The sequence below is a fragment of the Anoplophora glabripennis genome, unplaced genomic scaffold, assembly GCF_000390285.2.
Source record: "Anoplophora glabripennis isolate ALB-LARVAE unplaced genomic scaffold, Agla_2.0 scaffold465, whole genome shotgun sequence".
Lineage (NCBI taxonomy): Eukaryota > Metazoa > Arthropoda > Insecta > Coleoptera > Cerambycidae > Anoplophora > Anoplophora glabripennis.
The window spans coordinates 240,955-267,181 of NW_019416751.1; the positions used below are offsets into that span (position 1 = coordinate 240,955).

The 26,227-nt window shown below is 30.8% G+C and overlaps 2 protein-coding genes across 2 annotated transcripts in view; both read left to right on the forward strand.

Annotated features, from left to right (window-relative positions):
• LOC108909706 (protein outspread) overlaps positions 1-26,227 on the forward strand; it is a 173,138-nt gene that overhangs the window by 105,685 nt on the left and 41,226 nt on the right. The window contains exon 3 of the mRNA XM_023455412.1: positions 9,261-9,702. Within this exon, the coding sequence (XP_023311180.1) occupies positions 9,291-9,702 (412 nt within the window). The 5' untranslated portion in view covers positions 9,261-9,290. The remainder of the gene's footprint in view (positions 1-9,260; positions 9,703-26,227) is intronic.
• On the forward strand, positions 19,219-20,671 carry LOC108909707 (jerky protein homolog-like). The gene is made up of 3 exons (XM_018714113.2): positions 19,219-19,729; positions 19,793-20,305; positions 20,379-20,671. The coding sequence occupies exons 1-3, from the start codon at positions 19,223-19,225 to the stop codon at positions 20,598-20,600; spliced, it is 1,242 nt and encodes a 413-aa protein (XP_018569629.2). The 5' UTR covers positions 19,219-19,222; the 3' UTR covers positions 20,601-20,671.

Sequence of the window (26,227 nt, forward strand, 5' to 3'; positions counted from 1 at the left end):
TAACATTAAATAATCAACTATTCGTAAAATTAAATTAAATAATATTTCATACAACTTGTTACCCCATGTAAACCAGGTCGTGGATATCCATTGATTGGTGTAATCATAATATACTAATTGATATTCTGTGGCAAATTTGTGTAATTTAAGGAAAAATGCTACCTGCTATTTAAAATTTTCTTTAATACTTATATTGTTTCGTCACAAATAAAATCTCTTTCTTGAATATTTCCTTCCACTCTAATTCTAAGAGAACAATCCCGAAAGAACAGAAAAAAATTGTTACTTAATGGGAACTCTTTTGTGGTTTTCGAGTTTCCAGGTGAAGCGAAAAGGGCAGTTAAATCAAATCACAAGGCGCCCTATTTCAAAAGATTCTAATTAGTTGGCCTTAAAACCTGGAAAAGGCACTGCCTTCTTGTTTTATATACAGGGTGTTTCAGAAAGACCTCCCGTAAATTCAGAGGGTGATAGTACGACAAAAAATAAGAATTTTTTGTCATATGAACTATATGTCTATCTCCTCTTGTTTTCGAGATACAGAGCGACAAAATAAAATTTTTTAAATAGAATTTTGGTATTCCGGGGTTTTTAAGGATGCCAAATACGCTGGTTTAATTATTTTTTGGATATTTCATAGAGGGCGCTAGTTATGCTACATTCCTATTACATTTTAAGTTCTAATTTTTTTAAGGTTAGGGTTTTTACCATTCGGGCTCCAATTTCTAATGTACAATTTTATTTTCCAAAAATAATGTACTCTTGTTAGAACTTCCTAATGTGAACGGTTTTCGAAAAAGAAGACTTTCAATTGAACTGTTACAGTATTACGGTGTATAAAATAAGTGCCTTTTCTCAAAGTAGGCTTATGTCAAAACTTTTTGATGGATGTCTCGTAAACAACGCATACATTCTTAGTAATATTTTAAACTCTAATTAACTTTATATCAAAATTTTAGTGATTGTTAGTGACTATAGTTAGTAATGACTAATAACAGTCACTAAAATTTTGATATAAAGTTAATTAGAGTTTAAAATATTACTAAGAATGTATGCGTTGTTTATGAGACATGCATCAATAAGTTTTGACATAAGCCTACTTTGAGAAAAGTCACTTATTTTATACACCGTAATCCTGTAGGAGTTTAATTGAAAGCCTTCTTTCTCGAAAACCTAACCTTAAAAAGAGTAGAACTTAAAATGTAATACGAATGTAGCATAACTAGCGCCCTCTATGAAATATACAAAAAATAATTAGACCAGCGTATTTGGCGTCCTTAAAATCCCCGGAATATTAAATTTCATAAAGATATTTCGCACCGTTTGGAAATTTTCGTAAAAATTCTGTTTAAAATATTTTATTTTGTCACTCTGTATCTCGAAAACGAGGAGATAGACATATAGTTCATACGAAAACAAATTCTTATTTTTTGTCGTACTATAACCCCCTGAATTTACGGGAAGTCTTTCTGAAACACCCTGTACAGTTATAAGTTTTTTTATTTATTCGATTAAATTGGAAATAGCTAGCCAGGGCATATAGCGTGCACATAATATCACCCGATACCGTTAGTACTTTTATCATTTATTAACTCCCTGAGATTTCGGCACGTTATAAAGAATAGTCGAGTGACTTAAAAAAAAATTAAATCGTAATATACACTAAAGAATGCAATGCAAAAAAAATTGAAAAATATGTAATTATTGCATTTGTATATAAAAATTATTTAAACAAACGCTCTGAATGCTAATGTTTTTTAATATCACACAACAGTGCCAACATTATTTTCTCTTAAAAAAAATATTTTCACCACTTTTTATTAATTTTTATTTTTTTGTTAACTAATAAAATTAATATCTAATGAGTTATAACTATTTCGCACGAAGCGAAGTAATCTTATTGTTAGCACCTTTTTTTAAACAATTATCCGACATTGAATGTTAACGTGAACTCTAAAATTTTTAGTTTATTAACTATGGCCCTATTTGTTGACAGATCGAGGAAAAATTTCAGTATACCATAGCTAGTCAGTTTTGCTTTTGATGAAATTCTTCAAAACGGTTTTATAAAACTAGTGTAGTGAAAATTAAGCGTCATTTGTCCTATTTCTTTTTCTTGACTTGACCTACATTCCCATCATTTTTATTGCAAGATGTAGAAATACGATAAAATGTTTAATTATAAACAGATTGATTAAGAGCTATGTGAAGTTAAGATCGAACTTTAGATAATCAAATTTTTCTTTAATGCAATCGATTGTACCCCTTTAGTACCTGTTTTTACCACTTTTATTTTCGGTTGGAGCTCAAACATGATTTCGCAAAATTTGTGTATTTAGTCATTCCTCACCCCACAGGGTTTGAGGTATAAATGAAAATAAGTGGTACAAACAGGTACTAACGATTTCTAATCCATATCTGTTTGTATTTTTCATGTCATGTAAATTTTCCGAAATTTATAATATACAGGGTGGTCCTTAAGTAATTGTACATAGAAGTATGGTAGATTTGTGACTTTAAAATATTACGATTTGAGCCAACTTGCCTTAATAAAATATTGATAATAAGAAAGATACAGGGTGTTAAAAGTGAAATTTCAAAATTTATTTTTCGCAATAACTTGAACGTTTTTGGACATTTATACAAAAAAAATTTAACTGGGGGTTTTGTACGCTAAACTTTTTTGCCCATCAAGGTAGTGCTCTTTTGGGAAGAAAATATTAAAGGCACGGCATTGTAAGAACAAATATGTATACTTGTTAACAACCTCTAAACTTAACGGTTTTCGAGATAATCGAATTTTAAAAATCGGCAGCATAATTCTTCTTTAATTCATTACGAGAAATATTAACGTAGAAGTCGTATACGCTTATCATGTTTTTACATCAACAGGATGAATATTAACGTAATAGTAGGAATTGACATCAAAAATTTAAAAAAATTTTAAAAATTAAAAAATTAAATAAAAGCAGTTAAATTATAAGTTTAATAATCATAATTAGAAATGAATTTTACACATATTAAGAAAAGAAAAAACTAAGCTAACTAACATTACAGGTTTAATTATGTCAAAGTAAGTGTTCGATATGTATGTCCACCATTCTCTTCGATGCATTTATCCATACGTTCCATAAAAGATGGCCTCATATTAAATAACATGATTGGTTCAAAAGAAACTGCAGTTGCATTTATTTCTTCCCAAACTTGGTTGCGAGTATTTATGGGACTTTTATAAACAAGTTGTTTCATTGCGCCCCATAAGCCAAAATCGAGAGGATTAAAGTCTGGGCTACGTGCTGGTCAAGGGAAATGACCACTACCAATTCAGCGTTCAGGAAAGTTGGTGTTTAAATATGTTCTGACTTCTCTCGTATAATGAGGAGGTGCACCATCTTGTAGAATCCACATATTTTGCCTGAAATTTAATGGCAATTCTTCCAAAAGATCAATGAAGTCATTTTGTAAAAAATGTAAGTAGTTCTCATCATTCAAAGTATGCGGGAAATCGTATGGCCCTAAAAAATGGTCACCAATGATCCCAAACCATACATTTATTTTGAATTCGTGTTGAAAATGTCTCTCTTTTTAAAATAACGATTTTCAGTTTCCCAGATATGATTATTTCTTAAATTAAAAATACCACGGCGCGGCGGCTAAATGTTGCCTCGTCCGTAAATAATATTCTACTAATAAAGATAGGTGGGGTCAAGATTTTGCCTATTTCGGATATCACTTGTAAATTGGTATCTTAATGGTAGATCTGCTGGCAATAAATTTTGCACAGGCGTAAAATGGTTTATCGAGGTTTAGTCTTTTTAAAACTGAAGTTTTACTGATTCCTAAAGCTGAAGATAACCATCTTGTACTAACTTGAAGATCATCTGCAACGTGAACCAATTTCATCTTCTTGATCAGGCGTAATGATTCTCGGTCGGCCTAAATTATCTCGTTTAGGACGAAGTGAACCACTTTCGCCTAAATTCCTAAATAGATTTTCAAATGTTTGGTGATTAGGTTGCAGCCTGTTTGGATATCTTCTGAAATATTCCCATTTCGCAGCACGTCCGTTGAAATATTGTTGGCAGTAAATAGTAGATAACCATATCTCCCATTTCTGTATTAGAAAAATTATTGTCTCGACATTTTCTGCTATTTCTTAATTATCTGAAATATTCAATTAAAACTTTTTCAAACGTCATAGATTATGAAAATAAGAATGTTTAGCTGTTAAAATCATTCGTGACTTCCGTCTGCTACGTTACTATTTCTCGTAATGAATTAAAGAATTATGCAGCCGATTTTTAAAATTCGATTATCTCGAAAACCGTTAAGTTTACAGGTTGTTAACAAGTATACATTTTTGTTCTTACAATGCCGTGCCTTTAATATTTTCTTCCCAAAAGAGCGCTACCTTGATGGGCAAAAAAGTTTTGCGCACATTTATGCCACATGTGGCTTATGTGGCGCCCTCTAAAAGATACATTAAATTATATACCAAATTATGATTTCTCATTCCAAAAAACCCCCAGTTAAAATTTTTTTTGTATAAATGTCCAAAAACGTTATTGCGAAAAATAAATTTCGAAATTTCACTTTTAACACCCTGTATATTTCTTATTATCAATATTTTATTAAGGCAAGTTGGCTCAAATCGTAATATTTTAAAGTCACAAATCTACCATACTTCTATGTACAATTACTTAAGTACTGTAATTATTCATCCCTCATCCCTTACGGTTTGAAGTACAAATTTAAATAAGAGTGGTATAAAACTGGTACTAAACGGGTACAACTAATTGCATGTAAAGAAAACTTCGATTATCTAAAGTTCGATGTTAACTTCACATAGCTTTGATTAAGGTATCCTTATAATTTCAGAGGTGTAGCAATTTAGCCAATAGGCCATAGTAATTTAATACATGAAAACATCATTGTAGATACCAAACGATCTAATTCTAATTTAGATGTTCTGTAGAAGCTTGAACTGCATATGGGTGAATGAACATTGCTGGTATAAATACCATACCATCGAGGAAGAAGAATCACGTCATTTCTTATCGTAACCAAAACTGTTTGGTCTATGCAGACACATTTTTACAGTTTATCATTGGTACCATATGGCTATGGCTATTATTATTATTATGCGACGCTATAAATGAAACTTATATGCATTTTTTTTCTAATACTCATTATGAATTCCATTAATAAATTTAGCGTATAATTTATTTTATTCTGGTAGTAATAAACTTTAAAAATTTATAAATCTCATGTCGCAGCTTGGATTAAGGCTTTCCAAATATAAAAATTAATTTATTATTTTGAGCTGCGTAGATTAGACCATTACAACATAATGTTAATGCTTGCAGCATTCCTTTAATCTGTTATCCATTACGTATACTCTATCCGTCAAAGTAAGGTAAACCTAACTTGTCAGATAAAAATAAGAGCCAAAACACATACAGTAAATATTTGAACTTCTTATCACACGTATAAATGCTTTAACAATTTTACGTCATCATTGATGCTCAAAGCAAAGGTAATATAAAAACAATTAACTTAATCTTTAATTTTAATGGAAACTTTAGGTTTTAACGGTAATTACTGTGAAATTAATATAGTTATATGATATTTGACAATTTTGTTGCCAATGAATAGTGAATATCTGAAACTTTTTTGGTACACAGCGTCCCAAATTCAACACATTATAACTGGTACCTTTGTTGTAGTAAAAAAAAAGAAGAAATCATCCTGCAAAATTGATTTTACAATTGACAGACCAAATTTCGACGTCAAATGCGATTAGTTTCATCTCAGTGACTTTGAAGTAAACCAATCGTGAATAAATTTGGTCAATGTCAATAAATGATGAAGTGTTTTTAGTTTTACTGTATGTACCCTGAAATTTCTATTTGACTGCCTCGTATGTAGACCTAGACAATGGACGCTCAATCTTCGGACACAATTTGTTTCTGCAGATAGTTCGATTTTCAAATTATTAATCCTAGTTAGTCCAAATCAGCCATCGATTTTTTTTTATACAAATGTTCTTAAACAAATGCCCGATGCAAAAATAGAAGTATTTGCCCGTAATCCAAACCCAACGCTAATGAAACTTTTTTATTGCCCATGGACAAAAGTTTAAGAGCAAAAATAGTCTGTCACGTCACAAAATTCGTTTTCAATATTTCAAAGAATGTATTTTAAAGTGACGCGACTATAGGAATTTTTACAATATACCTATATTTCTCTGAATTTAAGAAGGTGAAGTTAGAACCATTGGATGATCACATTTTTCAAGATTCTGAAAATCTTTGCAGAAAGTTGAAAATAATTGATACTGAATTCTGAAATTTTTTGAGACTGGCCATTCACTTCATTCACACATTAATTGAAAAGATCGGTTCATTTGTATCCATATAAACAACAAACAAAATTTAGAATTTCAATATTTTGAGTTTGTCTTTGTGAGCAAATAAGTCCATAGTGGTTGTTTGCAGGCAAAAGTTTGTATTTAAAACTTTTGTTTATTATCTTCAATGGGAAAAATAGTAATCAAAGAGTACAAATTTAGAAAACAGGAAAATTTACGTTTTCCAATTAATTGGAATTTATTGGTTGATTTTCATATAAGTGTATAGGTATACTCGTACTATGGAATAAATTCATGTCTAGTGCTTTGTTTTAAAATATTGTAATTTATCAAATTAATTTTTTATATTTATAAATTTTATTTTTCTTACTCAGTTAATTTTGTTTTTTTATTACTATTGCGGTAACGGCCTATTATTTTGAAAATTTTGGGTCTTGTGTTTTCGGGGCTGCTCACTTTAAATAAAATAATGCCATTGTTGTAGCACTTCCGGTTATACCGGAAGTCGCCATCCACTTGCTTATTTTAAATGGACTTTTATCAAATTCCCCTATGTCTCTAATGGTCTTCGAGATATTTCAATTCTTTAAAAAAAAAGTTGTTTTTCGATAGCCTAAAAATGCCTATTTTTTACATCGTGCAAGCTGAACTATTGATATTTGAAAGAGAAATAAGGGGATGCTTATTCTTTGTTACTCGTTATTTTAAAAACTGTTTAATTTTATACACAGAGTGATAAAAATTATTGTCGGATTTGCTTAACTTCGAACAGCCAAAACTTGGTTTTTCTAAATGAAACACCCCGTATGTTTAATCAAAAACTATTGCAGAATTGTACCCTCTATCTATACACTTCCCTCTACCTATCTCTCTTAATTTTTCTGTTATTGACGGTTTTTATAACAAGTAATTAAAATGATCCAATTTCTTGCGAGGATGGTTGTTAAATCGGTAGCAAACTTAAAACAAAACAACCAATATGTCATAAGTCATAATTTCCTATTCTTATAGCTGCTTCACTACGGAATATATTTTTCGAAATGTCTATGTATTTCTCATCTTAAACTTTTGTTCAGGGGCAAGCAAAAAAAACATTTCATTAACGTTTGGTTTTGTTTACGGGCAAATGTTTTGGTTTTTGTAACGGCATTTGTTTAACCCATTATTTAACCCATTAACACTCAACATCGTATTTTCGAGGGCGTATCTTTGAACTACGGGCACCATTCTACCCGGGCGAGGAAGCAAATCAAACCTACTAGACTTTATGTTTTTTCAGATAGTGCCCACAGAATTAAAAAAAATCATTTAGGTTACGAAAATGGACTGCCATGTTAAAAAACACCTAAATTTTTTCCTATTTTCAATCTTTATATTTTGATTTGCAAACTTTATCACTAAGGTACGTGTCTAAAACCAATGAGAACGGTGCATAAAAGCTCTCAACTTAAAGGATTTATCATGTGCGTATCGATTTAGTAATTTAAAGAACCAAAATGGTGGCTGAACCCGAAAATGGTGGCATCAGATTTTTATGACGGTTTTACTAGAAAAAGGTGGGTTTCCTTAAAAAAAAAAAGAAAAGTCAGAATTGGTCAAACAACACGTCCGAATTTTACCAGATTTTTTTGGACCATGTTTGAAGAAACGAGGATACATTCCTGAATCTTTCTTTTTGGATTCTGAATAGTTTTATCATTTTCATCTCTCGAATACTGTCTAAAATTTGGTCAAAATAAAAAATTTCGTTGAAATAACATCTTGAAAAATTGTAACCATTCCTATTTTCGATTTTGAATGTTTTCGTTACCATGGAATTCGTTCCTTTGCCTGAAATTTGTCATTTCCTGGACTGTAAATATGGATATAAACTGGATAACTCCAAAAATTTGAAAAAATGGCACAAAAACTTCTGGAAAAATTCCAATGTGTTTTTTGACTAATTATAAACTTTTTTATTTCTTGAAATTTTCCAACAAAATTCGCCTTTTTTGAGTAAAACCGTCACAAAATTCTGATTTCACCATTTTCTGAATCATCAAGTAACTAACTAAATCATTGGTTTTAGGCACGTACCTTAACGATAGTCTTGAAAAGCACTGTTTTTCAAATTTGAAGTCCGTTTTCGTGGTCTGAATGATTTTTTTTTTCAAATTTTGTGGGCATCTCAAAGAACATGCCCAAAAACATAAAGTCTAGTAGGTTTGATTTGATTCCTCTTCCGGGTGCAATGGTGTCCGTGGTTCAAAGATACATCCTTGAAAATCCGATTTTGTGTTAATAGGTTTAGTATATCAGCATTGTTTGTATATGTATTTGGCATTCGACTTAAATGTTTAATTGCAGTACGGTTTTAAGGGGTTTAGAAATTGAATAATTTCGTTATGCATTATGAAGGGATGAAGGGATCAGTTCACGTCTGGCACCCCTATTCCTACAAAAGTTCCTTTGTTCTCATAAACTATTTATTTTAAATGTAATTTATTATAAATCCAATTTGTTTTTTAAATTCCACATAATGTGCTACATTTTTCTGTACGCGCCATTGTTGTTTACTTGTTTTTTGGAGGCGGTCTCTGATTTACGACCAAGCTCACCAGGTTAATATTTAACGTATAACCGACCGTTCGTATACTCGATACACCTGGGCGAGTACAGCTACTACTAAAACACAATGCGTATGATGCGATATTTCAGATTTTACATTCAATTTCATTTTTTCCTTTCATAAAAGACCGACAATTTTTTGCTCTATTTTGCATCGAATACGATCCTACAATAGATACTGTTCGATTAGAACCGTTCGAAGTTTAAATATATACCTACTGCATTGAAAATCTGAGAAAACAATAAGGCTTCTTAAAAACTCTGATATCAAGTGTTGTTTCAGCCGGATACAGTTCCTCAAGGATGCGTGGACATGTGTAAGGTGCTCGAGGTGACTGGAGCCGAACAGGTCACCGGCCACCCCCATTCGTTGGCCCTTACCAGCCCCGACCGCGTCACCTTCGTGAAGGCTGCCAGCCGAGAGGATGCTCGCTGGTGGGCGGAGCTGCTTGCGGTGTTTCCTCGCCGCCACAAACGGAACGCTACCTTCCCCGGGGGGCGCGCTTCCCCTAGTCTACCGCAGCTGGGGCGCAGTGCCTCCCCGCAGCCGCCTCGGCCTAGGCATTTGTCGGTGACGGGCCCCAGCCCCAGGACCAACTTCGAGACGCCGCCGCTGAAGGAGGAGCGCGAGTCGCCGCCCAAGGACGAACGGAAGCGGCCGGGATGGCTGACCGTGCGCACGAGCAGTATGTCGATCGAGAACGTCACGAGCCCTGTAAGAAGTGGTAAGTAGGCAAAAATACTTTTTTTTTTTTGGAAACTGTAATCATGATTCAATCACATTAGCATTACGAGTAGGTTGACTTGATTGATAGAAAACAATAAAACTTGTCATTTTTGCAAATTCACCGGTTTTGCAAGTGAAAATCATTTTAGGATGTTGCCTCAGGTAGTTGACCGGTTTGTGATCTTTTCTTTACAAAAATGCTTATAGCTATTCATAACTTTTTATGAAACTCACAAATATGCAGTTCCAAATAATGTTCAATGTTGAAAACAAGGATTTATTTTTTGTAAAAAAAAATATCAAAAGTCGCAAATTGCTCCCACCACCACTGATATTTCATTGATTTCACGCGGTCTTGAATATCTTTGAGTGACATTTTAAATGGGACACCCGTGATTGCAAATTTTGAAAATTTATCTGGAAAGTACTCGGAATGACAAACAGCCCTTATACCCTTATAGTTTTGCTGTAAATAAGGGTTAACTTTAACGGGCTATAACTCCGAAAATAATGGGCGGATCATCAGGTATTTTTTTAAAATACCTACTTGTCTTTCCGAGTACTTTCAAACCATATTTTGAAATTAAAAAAAAATTAAAAAAACATTAAATTACTGCGATTGTTTATAAACGTGAAAATTGCGAAAATGTTTAAACAATCACCACGGCTCCGATTTGAATTTTTCAAAAACCATTTTAAAGCTTGAGAGCTGTTCTTTTTGTGGTGAAATTTTCAAGTATTCAAAGGCTTTAGATTTTTAGAAATTTGATTTTGAAAATTTTTTAATTAAAAAAAAATTGAACAATTAGGTACCTATTATGTAAAAACTATCGAACCGAATTGGATGAAATTTGGTGTGATGATTCTATGCACTAAGAAGTTTAATTGGGTAAAGTATGAAGATCCTAGGTATTATTCAAGTGTCTGAAAAAAATTGGCAAATAAACTAGCATTTTTGCAATTTTTTAAATGATTTTTCCGATTTTTGCAATAACAATAATTATTTTTTCGAATTACAACTAACTCTATCCTGATTAAAATTTAATTACAAAACTTTTTTCCTCTTCCATTTTTGTCTAAAATTAATAGTTGCTAAGTTGTCGACAAGAAATCCAAGAAAAAAATGAATTTTTTTGCCATTTTCTTAATACTTTTTTGCAATAACAATTAAGCCCACGTTTTTTTTAATTTGCATAGAAATATTATAATTTCTGATGTTATTTAGAAGCCGTTAAAGCAAAAATCTCCGATCATATGCGTTTTACCCAACCCGAAACAGATACCGCCTGGACTATGTGTAGAAAATTTCTATTATATGTTCATTTGGCCAACAACATATTTTAATTATTTATGTCCTCAAACAATTTTATTATATTGGTGTTAAATTTCGTTTTGTTTCGTTTCAAAAGGTCTTCAAAATGCCATATTGTGATAATATTAGTAAACAAAATATATAGTAATATGAATGGTTGATAAAAGGTGCCTATAATAAATTAAAATTACCTGAATCACACCAAATTCCGCATTGCTGCACTGCACTGCACTGCTGGGCAATTTATCAACCACTTGTCAACTGCTGAGATTTATTGCCCAGTAGCCCAATGCAACTGTCTTTGTTTTCCTTTGCCCGCGCTCGCATTATTCAACAGGTCGTATACATTTCTACCACCTTCACGTTAAGTTCGACCAGACCTGTATATGGGTATGGCTAAATAAATATTGGAACAAGTTTTTCAAATATTTCAATGCCGAGTTACTGCGTCAGCGACCGAACCTGGTACATACTGTCAATCTGTTGGTTCTTCAATTGATATCGGAAAGACTATACTTCGTCTCACATATAAACTCAGCAAAAAAATTAAGGGAGCAGAAAAAGTTCCAAATTTTTTTGGTGATTTTTGAAAGGCTGTATCTTCGTGAATAATAGTCGTATTGAGAAAATAAAAAGCTCTTAAAGCTTGAAGATACTAGTTTTGAAATCTAGAGATGAAAAATCACTCTCGGCGCAGTCAAAAGAAATAATACAAGGCAAAAATAGTACGATTTTTTTATAACAAATGCCGGGGTCATTTAGCTTGACTCCTCAGCTTCAATTTAGTTTTTTTAAATTTTCTTTAAGATTTTTTCTCATTGAGATATCGGCTATTGAGTGAAAAGTCATCTTTTTTTTTGGATCATCGATATCTCATCTCTCAACTAATCATTGTACAGTGGGTTTTGGAAACATGAATCAATCTCCTTTAAGGTCCTTTTGAGATTATTTTTTTTATATGTACTTAGTATTATTTGAAATATTGCAAAAAATGACTTTTTCTGCTGTTTTGGTAAATTAACGGTTACTTTCTATTTTACAATTTTGCGAAAAGTAGGTACCAATGTTTATAGGTTTTATTTTAGCTCAATACATGCCCATAAGGCCTGTAAAATTTGAAATTTATCTGTCGAACCGTATTCCTTTCCCGAATCATCAGTTTTATACAAAATTAAAGGAGCAGGTTTATTGCTTCTTAAAAATCAATTAAAAGTAAAAATAAATAAAATAAATTAAAAAATTGCGTAATTTTTCTCACAATTTTGCGTTAAATACTCGTCAAATATCGACAAAAAAAAATCAGTTTTGAAAAAAAATCAAAATTTAAAAAAAAATTGTGGGCTTATCTTTGTTATAATTTCACATTGAATATTTCAAATGTCGAAAAAAATATCTTTTAGAATATAAAAAAAAATTCGAAATTTTAAAATATTCAAAAAATTATACTGAATTATTTCCTGTTCAGTTTTGACGCGATTTTTTCTTCGCATGACGTATATTGAGTTGAAATTAATTGCATTAATTTTAGTTATACTCCCAAGTGACTCTTTATTCATTTTTCATGAATTCATCGCTATATGATTTATTGATCCATTTTTTTTGCCTTGCATTATTTCTTTTGATTGCACATAGAAAAAAAATTTTCATCAAGATTTCAAAACTAGAATCTTCAAGCTTCAAAATGTGTGTGTTATTTTTTTTTGTCGAGTGTGTCATAAATATTTTGAACGAAGCAAAAAGGTATAATACTTTTTTTTTTCGAAATTGCTTCTTAGTTTATCAAACATCACTGTTACTGTTACACCCTGTATATAGCATGAGATTAATACAGTCAATAAAGTCCTTTATCATGTTATATTTAGAAGTCATAGTTAATAACACAAATAGTTTTTTTAACGAAATGATAATATGTTCTCTCGCGTTTCACTTTGACATCATAATTTACAAACATCCCGCATGTCTGACCTTGTTTGTACTAGCAACGGCATTTCACTGAATTTTTGTTTTCTTTAGAAATATTGTGGCAGCCCATTTATATATGCTTCTCGGGTTTCCAGTGCCCGAAAGGTTCCCAGAACTGGTTTATTACACTAATTCACGAAAAATTAGTAGAACTTATGTACATCATCGCTCATTTTACCAATTTGACGGCGCTTATTTGTGGTTGATGCTGTGGTTTTTCCTAGATAAATAACTGATCTGAAAATATTATGTAATAAAATTATTACCGTTCTTAAGGTTCTTTTGTATTTTTCTGCGTTGTTTTTCGTTTTTTTAACTTTTTGTATATACATAATGTATTCTTTTATATTTACATTTTTTTATTTTCCTAAGTTCCTAATCACGGATCAAAATTTTTTATTTAAACTATTTAATGTTAAATAATAATTTCCAAATATTTCATTAAATATCTCAGGTCGTTTCTATTGACCACGACTTTATCGATTATAGTCCTACCTGCATTTGCGGATGTGGCCTTTTTTACACGGACAACAAATAATGTATTACGTCACAGCGTGTTTGTTTCGCCTGAGGAAATGAACCGACCTGTAATGTTTGTACTGAAATTATTGTTTTATGTATAATTAACGTAATTATCTTCATTAAATATGTTAGGCGTTTATTAAGTATTTATAAACACATACTTCAAGTTGCCCAGCAAAAAATCACGCGTTTACGGCAAATGTTATGTGGACACGTTATTACCTACGCAGTAAACTGGCACTGAAGAAACTATTTTTCTAATGATGACTTTATAAGGATCTCCATCATATTCCATTTAGTATTTACTAATATTCTGGATTAGGAATGAAAAAAAATAGGGTTGACCAAGTGAAATTTTCGAAAAATAAAATAAATAGATTGAAATGGATAGTGTATTATGCTATTTAATTGGGTTTTTTGTCACATTAAAAATAGCAACTGGCAAAATGAATTTTAGCTTTTTTTTTAAGAATCAAACCAAGTGTTTAGGTTTTGAAATTTTATATCGACAAGTTCCTGATTGCGACCTTTTTTAGAATCAAACAAAAACCTGTATCTTTTTGCCCGGGACTCACTATAGGTTAATCCGGCCTTGGCCTTTGTGTCAAAAAGATCAGTGTCGATTTTGTAAATTTAATTTTGCCTCAACAGAAATATCTCATACTACACTTTACTGAGAAAGTAGATAATTCTTTACTACAAAATGATCATTACTGTTACATTCTACATTTTACGTTTCGAAACATTCTCTGTATTCGTGTCATTACTTTTGTTAATGACTTAAAGTGACTCTGATCAACCCTGTTACTGATCATTTTTGCTCAAAGTACTAATTTGTAAAAAATGTTTTTTCTGAGCTCAGTTTTTTAGTTTGTGTTTATGTTGAAATTTGTTTCGAGTATCTGAATCCGAATATTTTTGCAAATTCTGAAAGAATTGAAAATTCAAGGTTTCCTGTTTTTTTTTTTCGACTTTGCAGTCTATACAATTTATTAACTAAACTTGCTTAAATTTTATTTTAATATGTTACGTACTTTTTATTTCGTTTGCCATATAATTTTGTGGGATATCTTTACTTGGCTATCAAAATAAAAATCCGCCATTTGGATTTAGTGCATAGTGCTGCAGCAAGTCTCCTATTTGTTTTCAAAAAATTTCTTTAAAATATTTCGTACTTTTAATTTTTTGGAAAAGTTATTCTTATCAAAAAGTTTAAAACGGTGTTTCTAACGTCGTAACCCTAGATGTCGAACAAACCATTTTTGAGCTTAAATAAAAAAAATAATAAAATAAAAAAACTAATCGGTATTGTGGTTGTTTGGTTAAAAAGAAATATTTTTATTTAAAAAATACAAAAATATTTTCTATGTAGGCGAAATGGCTAATCGTATAAAATGTCAAACCATTTGTAAACCCATAATTAAAATTTAATCCCACATTCCAAATTTGAAAATAATTAGCGTACCTGGTTAGGTAAAATTAAAATATAATATGTTTATGTTTGATGGGAATTATTTTTAATTTTGCGATAATTTATGTAAGAAAAAATATTGAAATAGACTGATCATATTTCAATTTAGTATATGGACACAACTGAAAGCAAAAATTATCAAAATCAGCTAACGCGCATTAGAATTAATTAAAAAATTAAGTCATTTCAGGAATTTTAAAGCCATCTAGCTGCCAAACGAAGTGATTTCGGATACAGGTAAATCCTCTTATTCCACGCGTATTATTATTATTATTACTAAATATAATAGCAAACTATAATACTTTTTTTCTGTTAAGACTACAGGTTTGGATGTACTTCACAGAAAAAAAACTTTTTATTTAAAATTATCCATTTACAAATGAAGAAAATAACATTTGAAAATTGTAATTCACCAGGCAACAATTAATGCGAAATGGTTTTTATGTAAAAAATCGGAATGTTTAATTTTTGGTGACAAAATGGCGTAGCTGGAAAGATGAGAAAAATTTTTATTTCTCTCGAATTTACATGCCCCTAAATGATTGATATCAAGGATAAAAACTGAAGTACGTCTTTAAATCCTCTTTTGTATATCTTTAGGGGTTTTAAATACATACTAAAAAGACATTTTCAGAAATTCAACTAATTTTTTTTTATATAAAAGAATTCTTTTATTCAAACTTTTAAGCATATAAAAGAGTAACATTAAACAATATTTTATAAAATTTTTATTTAAAATTCATCCGCTGGGACGTGGTTTTCGAAGACCCCTGAGAAAAAATATTCTGGCGGTGGTTAATGTAACTCATGTTAGCTTCTATTAGTAGGTGAGTATAGCTCGTGATTGAACGAAGGATTAAAAAAATGACATTTAAATTTTTGGCGTAGTATACAAAAAATTACAATAATCAGTAAAATTTACACCATTTATTGCATTGTAAAATTTGTTGTAATTAACGAAAAAAAAAAAACTTCGTTCAATCACTAGTCAATCCTATCTAGAAGAGTGCGAAATTTCATTAAGATCGGTCTATTAGTTTTTGAGAAATCGTGTCCACAGTCTTCAAAATAGAGTTTTGAGAAAAAGCGATTATAATTAAGGTTTTAGGAAGGAATAAAACGGATTTTTTTTCGTTGGTTTCAGCTCCATAAAACTAAAATATTTAATAAAAGTAACTCTTAAAAATAAAGAGAAGCTAGCGAGAAAGACAGACAAACAATAGATAAGCAGCTGCCTCTATATACTTGTACGCTCCCGTACGGCGTCTAATGAGAGGAATTTCAAAAGGCTCTCTCTTAAAGTTTTACATCGATTGATTTGAAACGGTTTGAAACTTTGGGAAATATTCTTAACAGGAGTTATTAGATAAAAAAAATTTTAAAAATGGATTATTTGAAATTTCCAAATCCACGTAACCCCTTAAGCATTTCCCAACTCATATTTATGAGATATACCTTTCTTATTTTAAGGAGTTCTATCACAAGTAAAGTTTGACTTATGCAATTCGAAACACCATCTTTAAAATAAAAGAGGAATGGATTTGGAAAATCCACTAAACGGTAAAACAGTAAACAAGTAAACGGTTGTAAGGAATGATGATCAGAACAATATTTTGTTGCAAAAATACAACCTTTATTATAAGAATAAGGACATGGTTTTAGATACTAGAAAATTTTACCAGATTTCTAGAAAAATGTAGTATTCTTTGTACATTCTCAGTATATAGCTTACTCGTAAATATTGCATAACCTCGATAAAAAATAATTCAAAACAATTAGCAAGTAATTAACCTATATTCGGGAATAAATATCCATCAAAGTCGTACATATTTATGTTCTTTTCACTGTCTTACTTTCAACAAGTCAATAAAATTTTCCATTAGCCTCGAATCAAGCGAACTATACTCGTATATACTGGACGAAGTTTATGAAAAAAAAATTGGAAGATAAATTTGGCTATTTCATGACCACCTAGAGAGGTAATTAACACTGGACTATTACATATTACTTATACTGATTCTGAATGTTAATTAAAAAGTCGAGCCCAGGGTATTTTTCCGTTTTGCGTGTATTGATGTAAAATTTTTCAAGGTTTGGTTCGTTTCGTGCGTATACAGACTGATTCACATTCATTCCAAAAATGAGACCTCATATTCATTGGTGAATCTTTCTTATAAAGTTTTTATCTAGGACGCTACGTTAAAAAGATACAGGGTGTTCAACTTAAAAAAATATTTTTAATTTTTTGAAATAATTTAAAAACTGGTAAGTGAAATTGGGCACAAGTATTTATGTAAACATTGTCCAAAATCTGAGTCATTTTCTTAAAATTTAGATGCTCCAGTGGCAGAGATACAGGGTATCAGTCTCATATTTTTCTAAATGCAATAGAACGCCACTGATTTACGGTAACAGTCATGATATTTTCGGATTCGTCTTTTAATTTTCTACAAATTACTACTCTTATGTTGTTCGAAAAAAGCCCGATTTTCGAGTAAAACTTAAAAAACGAACTGAAAACACTTCGATATTCGAATAAAATGCGGTTTAAAACTACATACTAGGCTGCCATAGTAATTTTGATATTTTGAGCAGTTAGAGGAAAGAAGAAATAATTCTTTTCATCAAATTCAAGCAACAATAAATTTACTAAAAAGATGTCGCGCCTGTGTTCGTGAAAATGGAGGTCTTTTTGAGCATTTACTCAAAGAATCATTAAAATTATGACTAATGTCATTAATTTTTTTATTCGAATAAATAACCGAATGATTAGTGTTTGTCATTTCATTTAAGTAGAAGTGTTTTCAGTTCGTTTTTTAAGATTTATTCGAAAATCAGGCTTTTTTCGAAAAACAAGTAATTTGTATAAAATTGAAAAACGAATACGAAAATATCATGATTGTTACCGTAAATCAGTGGCGTACTATGTTATTTAGAAAAATAAGCTGCTGATACCCTGTATCTCCGCCATTGAAGCATCTAAATTTTAGGAAAAGGCCTGAGATTTTGGACAATGTTTACATAAATACATGTGCCCAATTTCAAATTATTTCACTTACTAGTTTTTAAATTTTAACAAAGCGTCCTAGATAAAAACTTTATACGGAAGACTCTCCTTAAAATTCACCAAAGAATACGAGGTTTAATTTTTGGTCACCGTTTGTAAATCACCCTGTATAATTAATTTATCTTGATACAATTAACATGAAATTTTACAAGTAGATTTCCTAGAAATTTGCGTGTAAAAATGTTGCACACAGATTGTGATGTTAATGTTGTGGACAGTTTTTATAAATAGGCCGATTGTGCGGTCGAATTTCTATTAATTGAATCTGCCAATGTATTTGGACGGAAGTATGAGGTAATAGTAATATGAGATAATAGTTGTAAAGTAAAAATACAAATTGACAGCAGAAATATAAAGGAGATCATTATACTTGGAAGTATCATTTTTCATGGTTCTCTGATAAAATTTCAAGTTTAGATAATATATGTCGCATGCATAGATAATACAGTTTAAATTGTTATCATTTTGTATGAATACAAATTCTAATTAGAATTTGATCCTGTGACGCCTGATATATAAGATCTTCTTGAGTAAATTAAGAATGTGTTGCTTCACGTATGTGAGAATGTTTCTAAAATATAATGCCAAAGTGGAATAGGAAATAGGAAACATTTTTTTACTACAACTACAGTACAATTTCGATAATGTGAACATGTGATAATATGAACATGTCAATAACGTGAACATGAGATGTTAATACACTGAACGCCGTATACTGTGAACAACGTGCACCCCCGATAACGTGAACAGCTCGCATTTGCGCAGTTCGCGCCTATTCTCGTCCCGTCTCACCTCGCCGCCACGTAATCAAATTGTCAGATTCTATCAGTCTATAACGATAGCAGGGAGCGTGTAGTGCTGGTTATTAAATATTGTTCGCACATACATTTTACAAATGCCGAAGATACAAAGAAAGTGTTTGTCTTTTGAGTGAAAAGGCGCGAATTTTAGAAGAACATGATAAAGGAATGACTGTTAGTGCTTTATCTAGAAAATACGGGATAGCAAAATCGACTCTTTGTTCTCTTAAAAATAAAAAACAATCAATTATTAACGTAATCAGCAATACGTTGAAGCCATCAAAGAAATGTACTCTTAAGAAACCAGAAAATCCAGAATTAGAAAAACAGTTATATAATTGGTTCCTGAAGCAAAGAGAGATGAATATACCAATATCAGGAGAAATGCTTAAACAAAAGACATTAATGCTGAGTAAGAGTTTGAACATTTCTACCTTCACTGCAAGTGATGGGTGGCTCCAACGCTTTAAATGTAGACAAGGCGTCAGATTTCTGAAAATTACAGGTGAGAAGTTATCTTCTAATCCTGAATTCGTCTATCCCTTCAAAGAAAAGTTTAAAGAAATAATCCGAGAACATGGTTTGAATTCTAACCAATTGTATAACGCCAACGAAACCGGATTATACTGGCAATTATTGCCTGATAAAACGTATGTTTCTATTAATGAAAAAACTGCTCCTGGTATGAAAACATCGAAAAAGAGGATAACTTTTTTGGGTTGTTCAAATGCTTCAGGACTCCATAAACTGAAGCCATTAATAATTGGAAAATCAAAAACTCCAAGATGTTTCAGGAATTTCAAAAATCCTTTGATATACAGAAACACAAAAAACGCCTGGATGACAGGTCAAATTTTTAAGGATTGGTTCTTCGAAAACTTTGTACTGGAGGTAAACTGTTTATAGCAAGTAGCCTTTTAATTCTGATTTTTACATGCATAGTTTAATTTTTAGGTGAAATCGTTTTTGCGAAATATGAATTTGCCACAGAAAGCAGTTCTGCTCTTAGATAATGCGCCATCACATCCATCTGCTGAAGAGCTCAAAAATGCAGATGGCAAGATTTTCGTAATGTTTCTTCCACCAAATGTAACTCCTTTGAACCAGCCAGTGGATCAGAATATTCTGAGACTCACAAAATTATACTATAGAAATAGCTTACTGAGTTGTGTCGCTGCAAGTGAGGAATCAATAGGAACTGCACTCAAAAAAATTACATTACGAGATGCGATTCTTCATTTGTCATCTGCTCGGGATAAACTAACACCACAAACCATTATTAAATGCTGGAATAATGTAATGCCTACAACTGCCACATCTATGAACGAGAGATTCGATGATGCAGATGACAACGTGCCTCTGAATATTTTGCAACATAGATGGAGGAACGAAACTGAAAAAGAAAATTTGGATAGTATTGATAGTGTCATAAGGGATACGATTTCACTGCTAGAAGAGGTAGCACCTGTAAGTTTAATTTTTATTAGAACTGTAATATATAGAATAATATAGACATTATAAGATACATGATTGATTACAGGCTCAGTACAAATCGACAGATGTGGAAGAGTGGAATGAAGATGTAAATAAAGAAGGAGATAGAACAGAATCACAGGAAGAATTAGATACCAGTGAGAATGAAGAGAATGAACCACCGGTTATCACGATACCTCATGCTACAGTTATAAAGGCGTTGGATACTACAATAGAATGGTCTAAACAAAATATGATCCATATTAGTGATATAATCACCTTGAAATGAATCCACGAAAAAGCTGTGATGGCGAAAATAAATCAAAAAAGGGAACAAACAAAAATAACTACTTTTTTCAAAAGAATAAATGAGTAAATTTCCTATATTCATATTAAAACAATGAAATATCTATATAGGTACATATTATGTACTTATTATTTTTTAATATACATATGCTACAGATATATAACATTTTATTAACACCCCCCTTTATTATGAACACTCTCGATAGTGTGAACGTCCGAGTGGATTTTTCTGTTCATATTATCGAGATTGTACTGTATATCTTATGAAGTTCGTCCTTCTACATTTCTAAATGTGTTTTACTAACATTTGGGAAATATACTTATTTTTCAATTTTTTCAAGTGACGTAAAAAACATTTGTTCCAGAGGGAATCCGATGTCCCAGACAGTAATTATTTAGTCGTATAGCTTATTTGTAACTATAAATAGTATGAATTCTATTTATTTTACAATTTTCTGCCAAACATACAGAATCATTAGTAGCATCAGCGGGTCCTACTTTGATGTTTGTATTCAAATTTCGGATACTTTTATATTTTGAACAAATTTCTTTTTCTTCTATCTTTTCGTGGATAATNAGGAAATGAACCGACCTGTAATGTTTGTACTGAAATTATTGTTTTATGTATAATTAACGTAATTATCTTCATTAAATATGTTAGGCGTTTATTAAGTATTTATAAACACATACTTCAAGTTGCCCAGCAAAAAATCACGCGTTTACGGCAAATGTTATGTGGACTGGTTATTACCTACGCAGTAAACTGGCACTGAAGAAACTATTTTTCTAATGATGACTTTATAAGGATCTCCATCATATTCCATTTAGTATTTAATAATATTCTGGATTAGGAATGAAAAAAAAGTAGGGTTGACCAAGTGAAATTAAAAATAAAATAAATAGATTGAAATGGATAGTGTATTATGCTATTTAATTGGGTTTTTTGTCACATTAAAAATAGCAACTGGCAAAATGAATTTTAGCTTTTTTTTTAAGAATCAAACCAAGTGTTTAGGTTTTGAAATTTTATATCGACAAGTTCCTGATTGCGACCTTTTTTAGAATCAAACAAAAACCTGTATCTTTTTGCCCGGGACTCACTATAGGTTAATCCGGCCCTGGCCTTTGTGTCAAAAAGATCAGTGTCGATTTTGTAAATTTAATTTTGCCTCAACAGAAATATCTCATACTACACTTTACTGAGAAAGTAGATAATTCTTTACTACAAAATGATCATTACTGTTACATTCTACATTTTACGTTTCGAAACATTCTCTGTATTCGTGTCATTACTTTTGTTAATGACTTAAAGTGACTCTGATCAACCCTGTTACTGATCATTTTTGCTCAAAGTACTAATTTGTAAAAAATGTTTTTTCTGAGCTCAGTTTTTTAGTTTGTGTTTATGTTGAAATTTGTTTCGAGTATCTGAATCCGAATATTTTTGCAAATTCTGAAAGAATTTAAAATTCAAGGTTTCCCGTTTTTTTCGACTTTGCAGTCTATACAATTTATTAACTAAACTTGCTTAAATTTTATTTTAATATGTTACGTACTTTTTATTTCGTTTGCCATATAATTTTGTGGGATATTTTTACTTGGCTATCAAAATAAAAATCCGCCATTTGGATTTAGTGCATAGTGCTGCAGCAAGTCTCCTATTTGTTTTCAAAAAATTTCTTTAAAATATTTCGTAAGTTTCATTTTTTGGAAAAGTTATTCTTATCAAGAAGTTTAAAACGGTGTTTCTAACGTCGTAACTCTAGATGTCGAACAAACCATTTTTGAGCTTAAATAAAAAAAATAATAAAATAAAAAAACTAATCGGTATTGTGGTTGTTTGGTTAAAAAGAAATATTTTTATTTAAAAAATACAAAAATATTTTCTATGTAGGCGAAATGGCTAATCGTATAAAATGTCAAACCATTTGTAAACCCATAATTAAAATTTAATCCCACATTCCAAATTTGAAAATAATTAGCGTACCTGGTTAGGTAAAATTAAAATATAATATGTTTATGTTTGATGGGAATTATTTTTAATTTTGCGATAATTTATGTAAGAAAAAATATTGAAATAGACTGATCATATTTAAATTTAGTATATGGACACAACAGACGGCGTTTAATGAGAGGAATTTCAAAAGGCTCTCTCTTAAAGTTTTACACCGATTGATTTGGAACGATTTGAAACTTTGGGAAATATTCTTAACATGAATTATTAGATAAAAATTTTTTTAAAAATGGATTTTTTTAAATTTCCAAATCCACGTAACCCCTTAAGCATTTCTCAACTCATATTTATGAGATATACCTTTCTTATTTTAAGGAGTTCTATCACAAGTAAAGTTTGACTTATGCAATTCGAAACACCATCTTTAAAATAAAAGAGGAATGGATTTGGAAAATCCAGTAAACGATAAAACAGTAAGTAAACGGTTGTAAGGAATGATGATCAGAACAATATTTTGTTGCAAAAATACAACCTTTATTATAAGAATAAGGACATGGTTTTAGATACTAGAAAATTTTACCATATTTCTAGAAAAATGTAGTATTCTTTGTACATTCTCAGTATATAGCTTACTCGTAAATATTGCATAACCTCGATAAAAAATAATTCAAAACAATTAGCAAGTAATTAACCTATATTCGGGAATAAATATCCATCAAAGTCGTACATATTTATGTTCTTTTCACTGTCTTACTTTCAACAAGTCAATAAAATTTTCCATTAGCCTCGAATCAAGCGAACTATACTCGTATATACTGGACGAAGTTTATGAAAAAAAAAAAATTGGAAGATAAATTTGGCTATTTCATTACCACCTAGAGAGGTAATTAACACTGGACTATTACATATTACTTATACTGATTCTGAATGTTAATTAAAAAGTCGAGCCCAGGGTATTTTTCCGTTTTGCGTGTATTGATGTAAAATTTTTCAAGGTTTGGTTCGTTTCGTGCGTATACAGACTGATTCACAAACGTCGACCAAAAATGAGACCTCATATTCGTTGGTGAATCTTTCGTATAAAGTTTTTATCTAGGACGCTACGTTAAAAACATACAGGGTGTTCAACTTAAAAAAATATTTTTTATTTTTTGAAATAATTTAAAAACTGGTAAGTGAAATTGGGCACAAGTATTTATGTAAACATTGTCCAAAATCTGAGTCATTTTCTTAAAATTTAGATGCTCCAGTGGCAGAGATACAGGGTATCAGTCTCATATTTTTCTAAATGCAATAGAACGCCACTGATTTACGGTAACAGTCATGATATTTTCGGATTCGTCTTTTAATTTTCTACAAATTACTACTCTTATGTTGTTCGAAAAAAGCCCGATTTTCGAGTAAAACTTAAAAAACGAACTGAAAACACTTCGATATTCGAATAAAATGCGGTTTAAAACTACATACTAGGCTGCCATAGTAATTTTGATATTTTGAGCAGTTAGAGGAAAGAAGAAATAATTCTTTTCATCAAATTCAAGCAACAATAAATTTACTAAAAAGATGTCGCGCCTGTGTTCGTGAAAATGGAGGTCTTTTTGAGCATTTACTCAAAGAATCATTAAAATTATGACTAATGTCATTAATTTTTTTATTCGAATAAATAACCGAATGATTACTGTTTGTCATTTCATTTAAGTAGAAGTGTTTTCAGTTCGTTTTTTAAGATTTACTCGAAAATCAGGCTTTTTTCGAAAAACAAGTAATTTGTATAAAATTGAAAAACGAATACGAAAATATCATGATTGTTACCGTAAATCAGTGGCGTACTATGTTATTTAGAAAAATAAGCTGCTGATACCCTGTATCTCCGCCACTGAAGCATCTAAATTTTAGGAAAAGGCCTCAGATTTTGGACAATGTTTACATAAATACATGTGCCCAATTTCAAATTATTTCACTTACTAGTTTTTAAATTTTAACAAAGCGTCCTAGATAAAAACTTTATACGGAAGACTCTCCTTAAAATTCACCAAAGAATACGAGGTTTAATTTTTGGTCACCGTTTGTAAATCACCCTGTATAATTAATTTATCTTGATACAATTAACATGAAATTTTACAAGTAGATTTCCTAGAAATTTGCGTGTAAAAATGTTGCACACAGATTGTGATGTTAATGTTGTGGACAGTTTTTATAAATAGGCCGATTGTGCGGTCGAATTTCTATTAATTGAATCTGCCAATGTATTTGGACGGAAGTATGAGGTAATAGTAATATGAGATAATAGTTGTAAAGTAAAAATACAAATTGACAGCAGAAAGATAAAGGAGATCAATATACTTGGAAGTATCAGTTTTCATGGTTCTCTGATAAAATTTCAAGTTTAGATAATATATGTCGCATGCATAGATAATACAGTTTAAATTGTTATCATTTTGTATGAATACAAATTCTAATTAGAATTTGATCCTGTGACGCCTGATATATAAGATCTTCTTGAGTAAATTAAGAATGTGTTGCTTCACGTATGTGAGAATGTTTCTAAAATATAATGCCAAAGTGGAATAGGAAATAGGAAACATTTTTTTACTACAACTATATCTTATGAAGTTCGTCCTTCTACATTTCTAAATGTGTTTTACTAACATTTGGGAAATATACTTATTTTTCAATTTTTTCAAGTGACGTAAAAAACATTTGTTCCAGAGGGAATCCGATGTCCCAGACAGTAATTATTTAGTCGTATAGCTTATTTGTAACTATAAATAGTATGAATTCTATTTATTTTACAATTTTCTGCCAAACATACAGAATCATTAGTAGCATCAGCGGGTCCTACTTTGATGTTTGTATTCAAATTTCGGATACTTTTATATTTTGAAGAAATTTCTTTTTCTTCTATCTTTTCGTGGGTAATAAGTATTTAGTAAAACCTTTTTTAAAGAGAAAAATTTTTAATGACTATTTTGGCACACCTAAATTAATTTATAAATTGTGCTTTTAGCTATAGTTTAAGGAGAATTAGGTTTTTGGAAAAAATAGTTAAAATCAGAGAAAAGTATTCAAGGAATTCGACTAACTTAAACTCATTTTTAAAATTGCTTTTAGCTAAAAGGGAATGAAACATTAGCTGTTTTTTCAAATTCTTTTTCTTGTGGCTTAAAAGTGAAAACTAAATATGAAATTCCTTGGCTAAATAAATTTTTTGTGCAGAAAATTTTTTGTAGACATAACACAGGTACACAAAAAAAAAGTCCAAACCCAAGAGACCCACATATTATTTCCGAAGAAATTCGATGCGTTGAACACAATCCTGTAGTCAAAATGCATAACTTGGGGATGAATTTCGGAGAAAAGTGAAATTTGTGGACGAAAACGCTCAAATAGGGGTCAAAACCGATTTCTTCCTAAATTTTGTCCAAATATATCATTTTCGTAGTATTTTGAGGCGTTGAACACGATGCCATTAATAAAATTTACCCATGATCTAGATGTTTTTCAAAAAATCCACTATTTGGGTGAAAACTGGTCCAAATGTGAGTCAAAATAGTTTCTTAAATTTTGTCTAAATGTATAATTTTCGTTGTATTTTCGCCAGTTTTCACCCAAATAGTGGACTATCTGAGATATGGAAGTCATGGGTAAATTTTACT

Coding starts and splice junctions, on each gene's coding strand:
- LOC108909707 (XM_018714113.2), top strand. CDS start 19,223: ATGCTTAAACAAAAGACATTAATGCTGAGTAAGAGTTTGAACATTTCT. Junction 19,730..19,792: donor TCGAAAACTTTGTACTGGAG/GTAAACTGTTTA, acceptor TTTAATTTTTAG/GTGAAATCGTTTTTGCGAAA. Junction 20,306..20,378: donor TGCTAGAAGAGGTAGCACCT/GTAAGTTTAATT, acceptor GATTGATTACAG/GCTCAGTACAAATCGACAGA.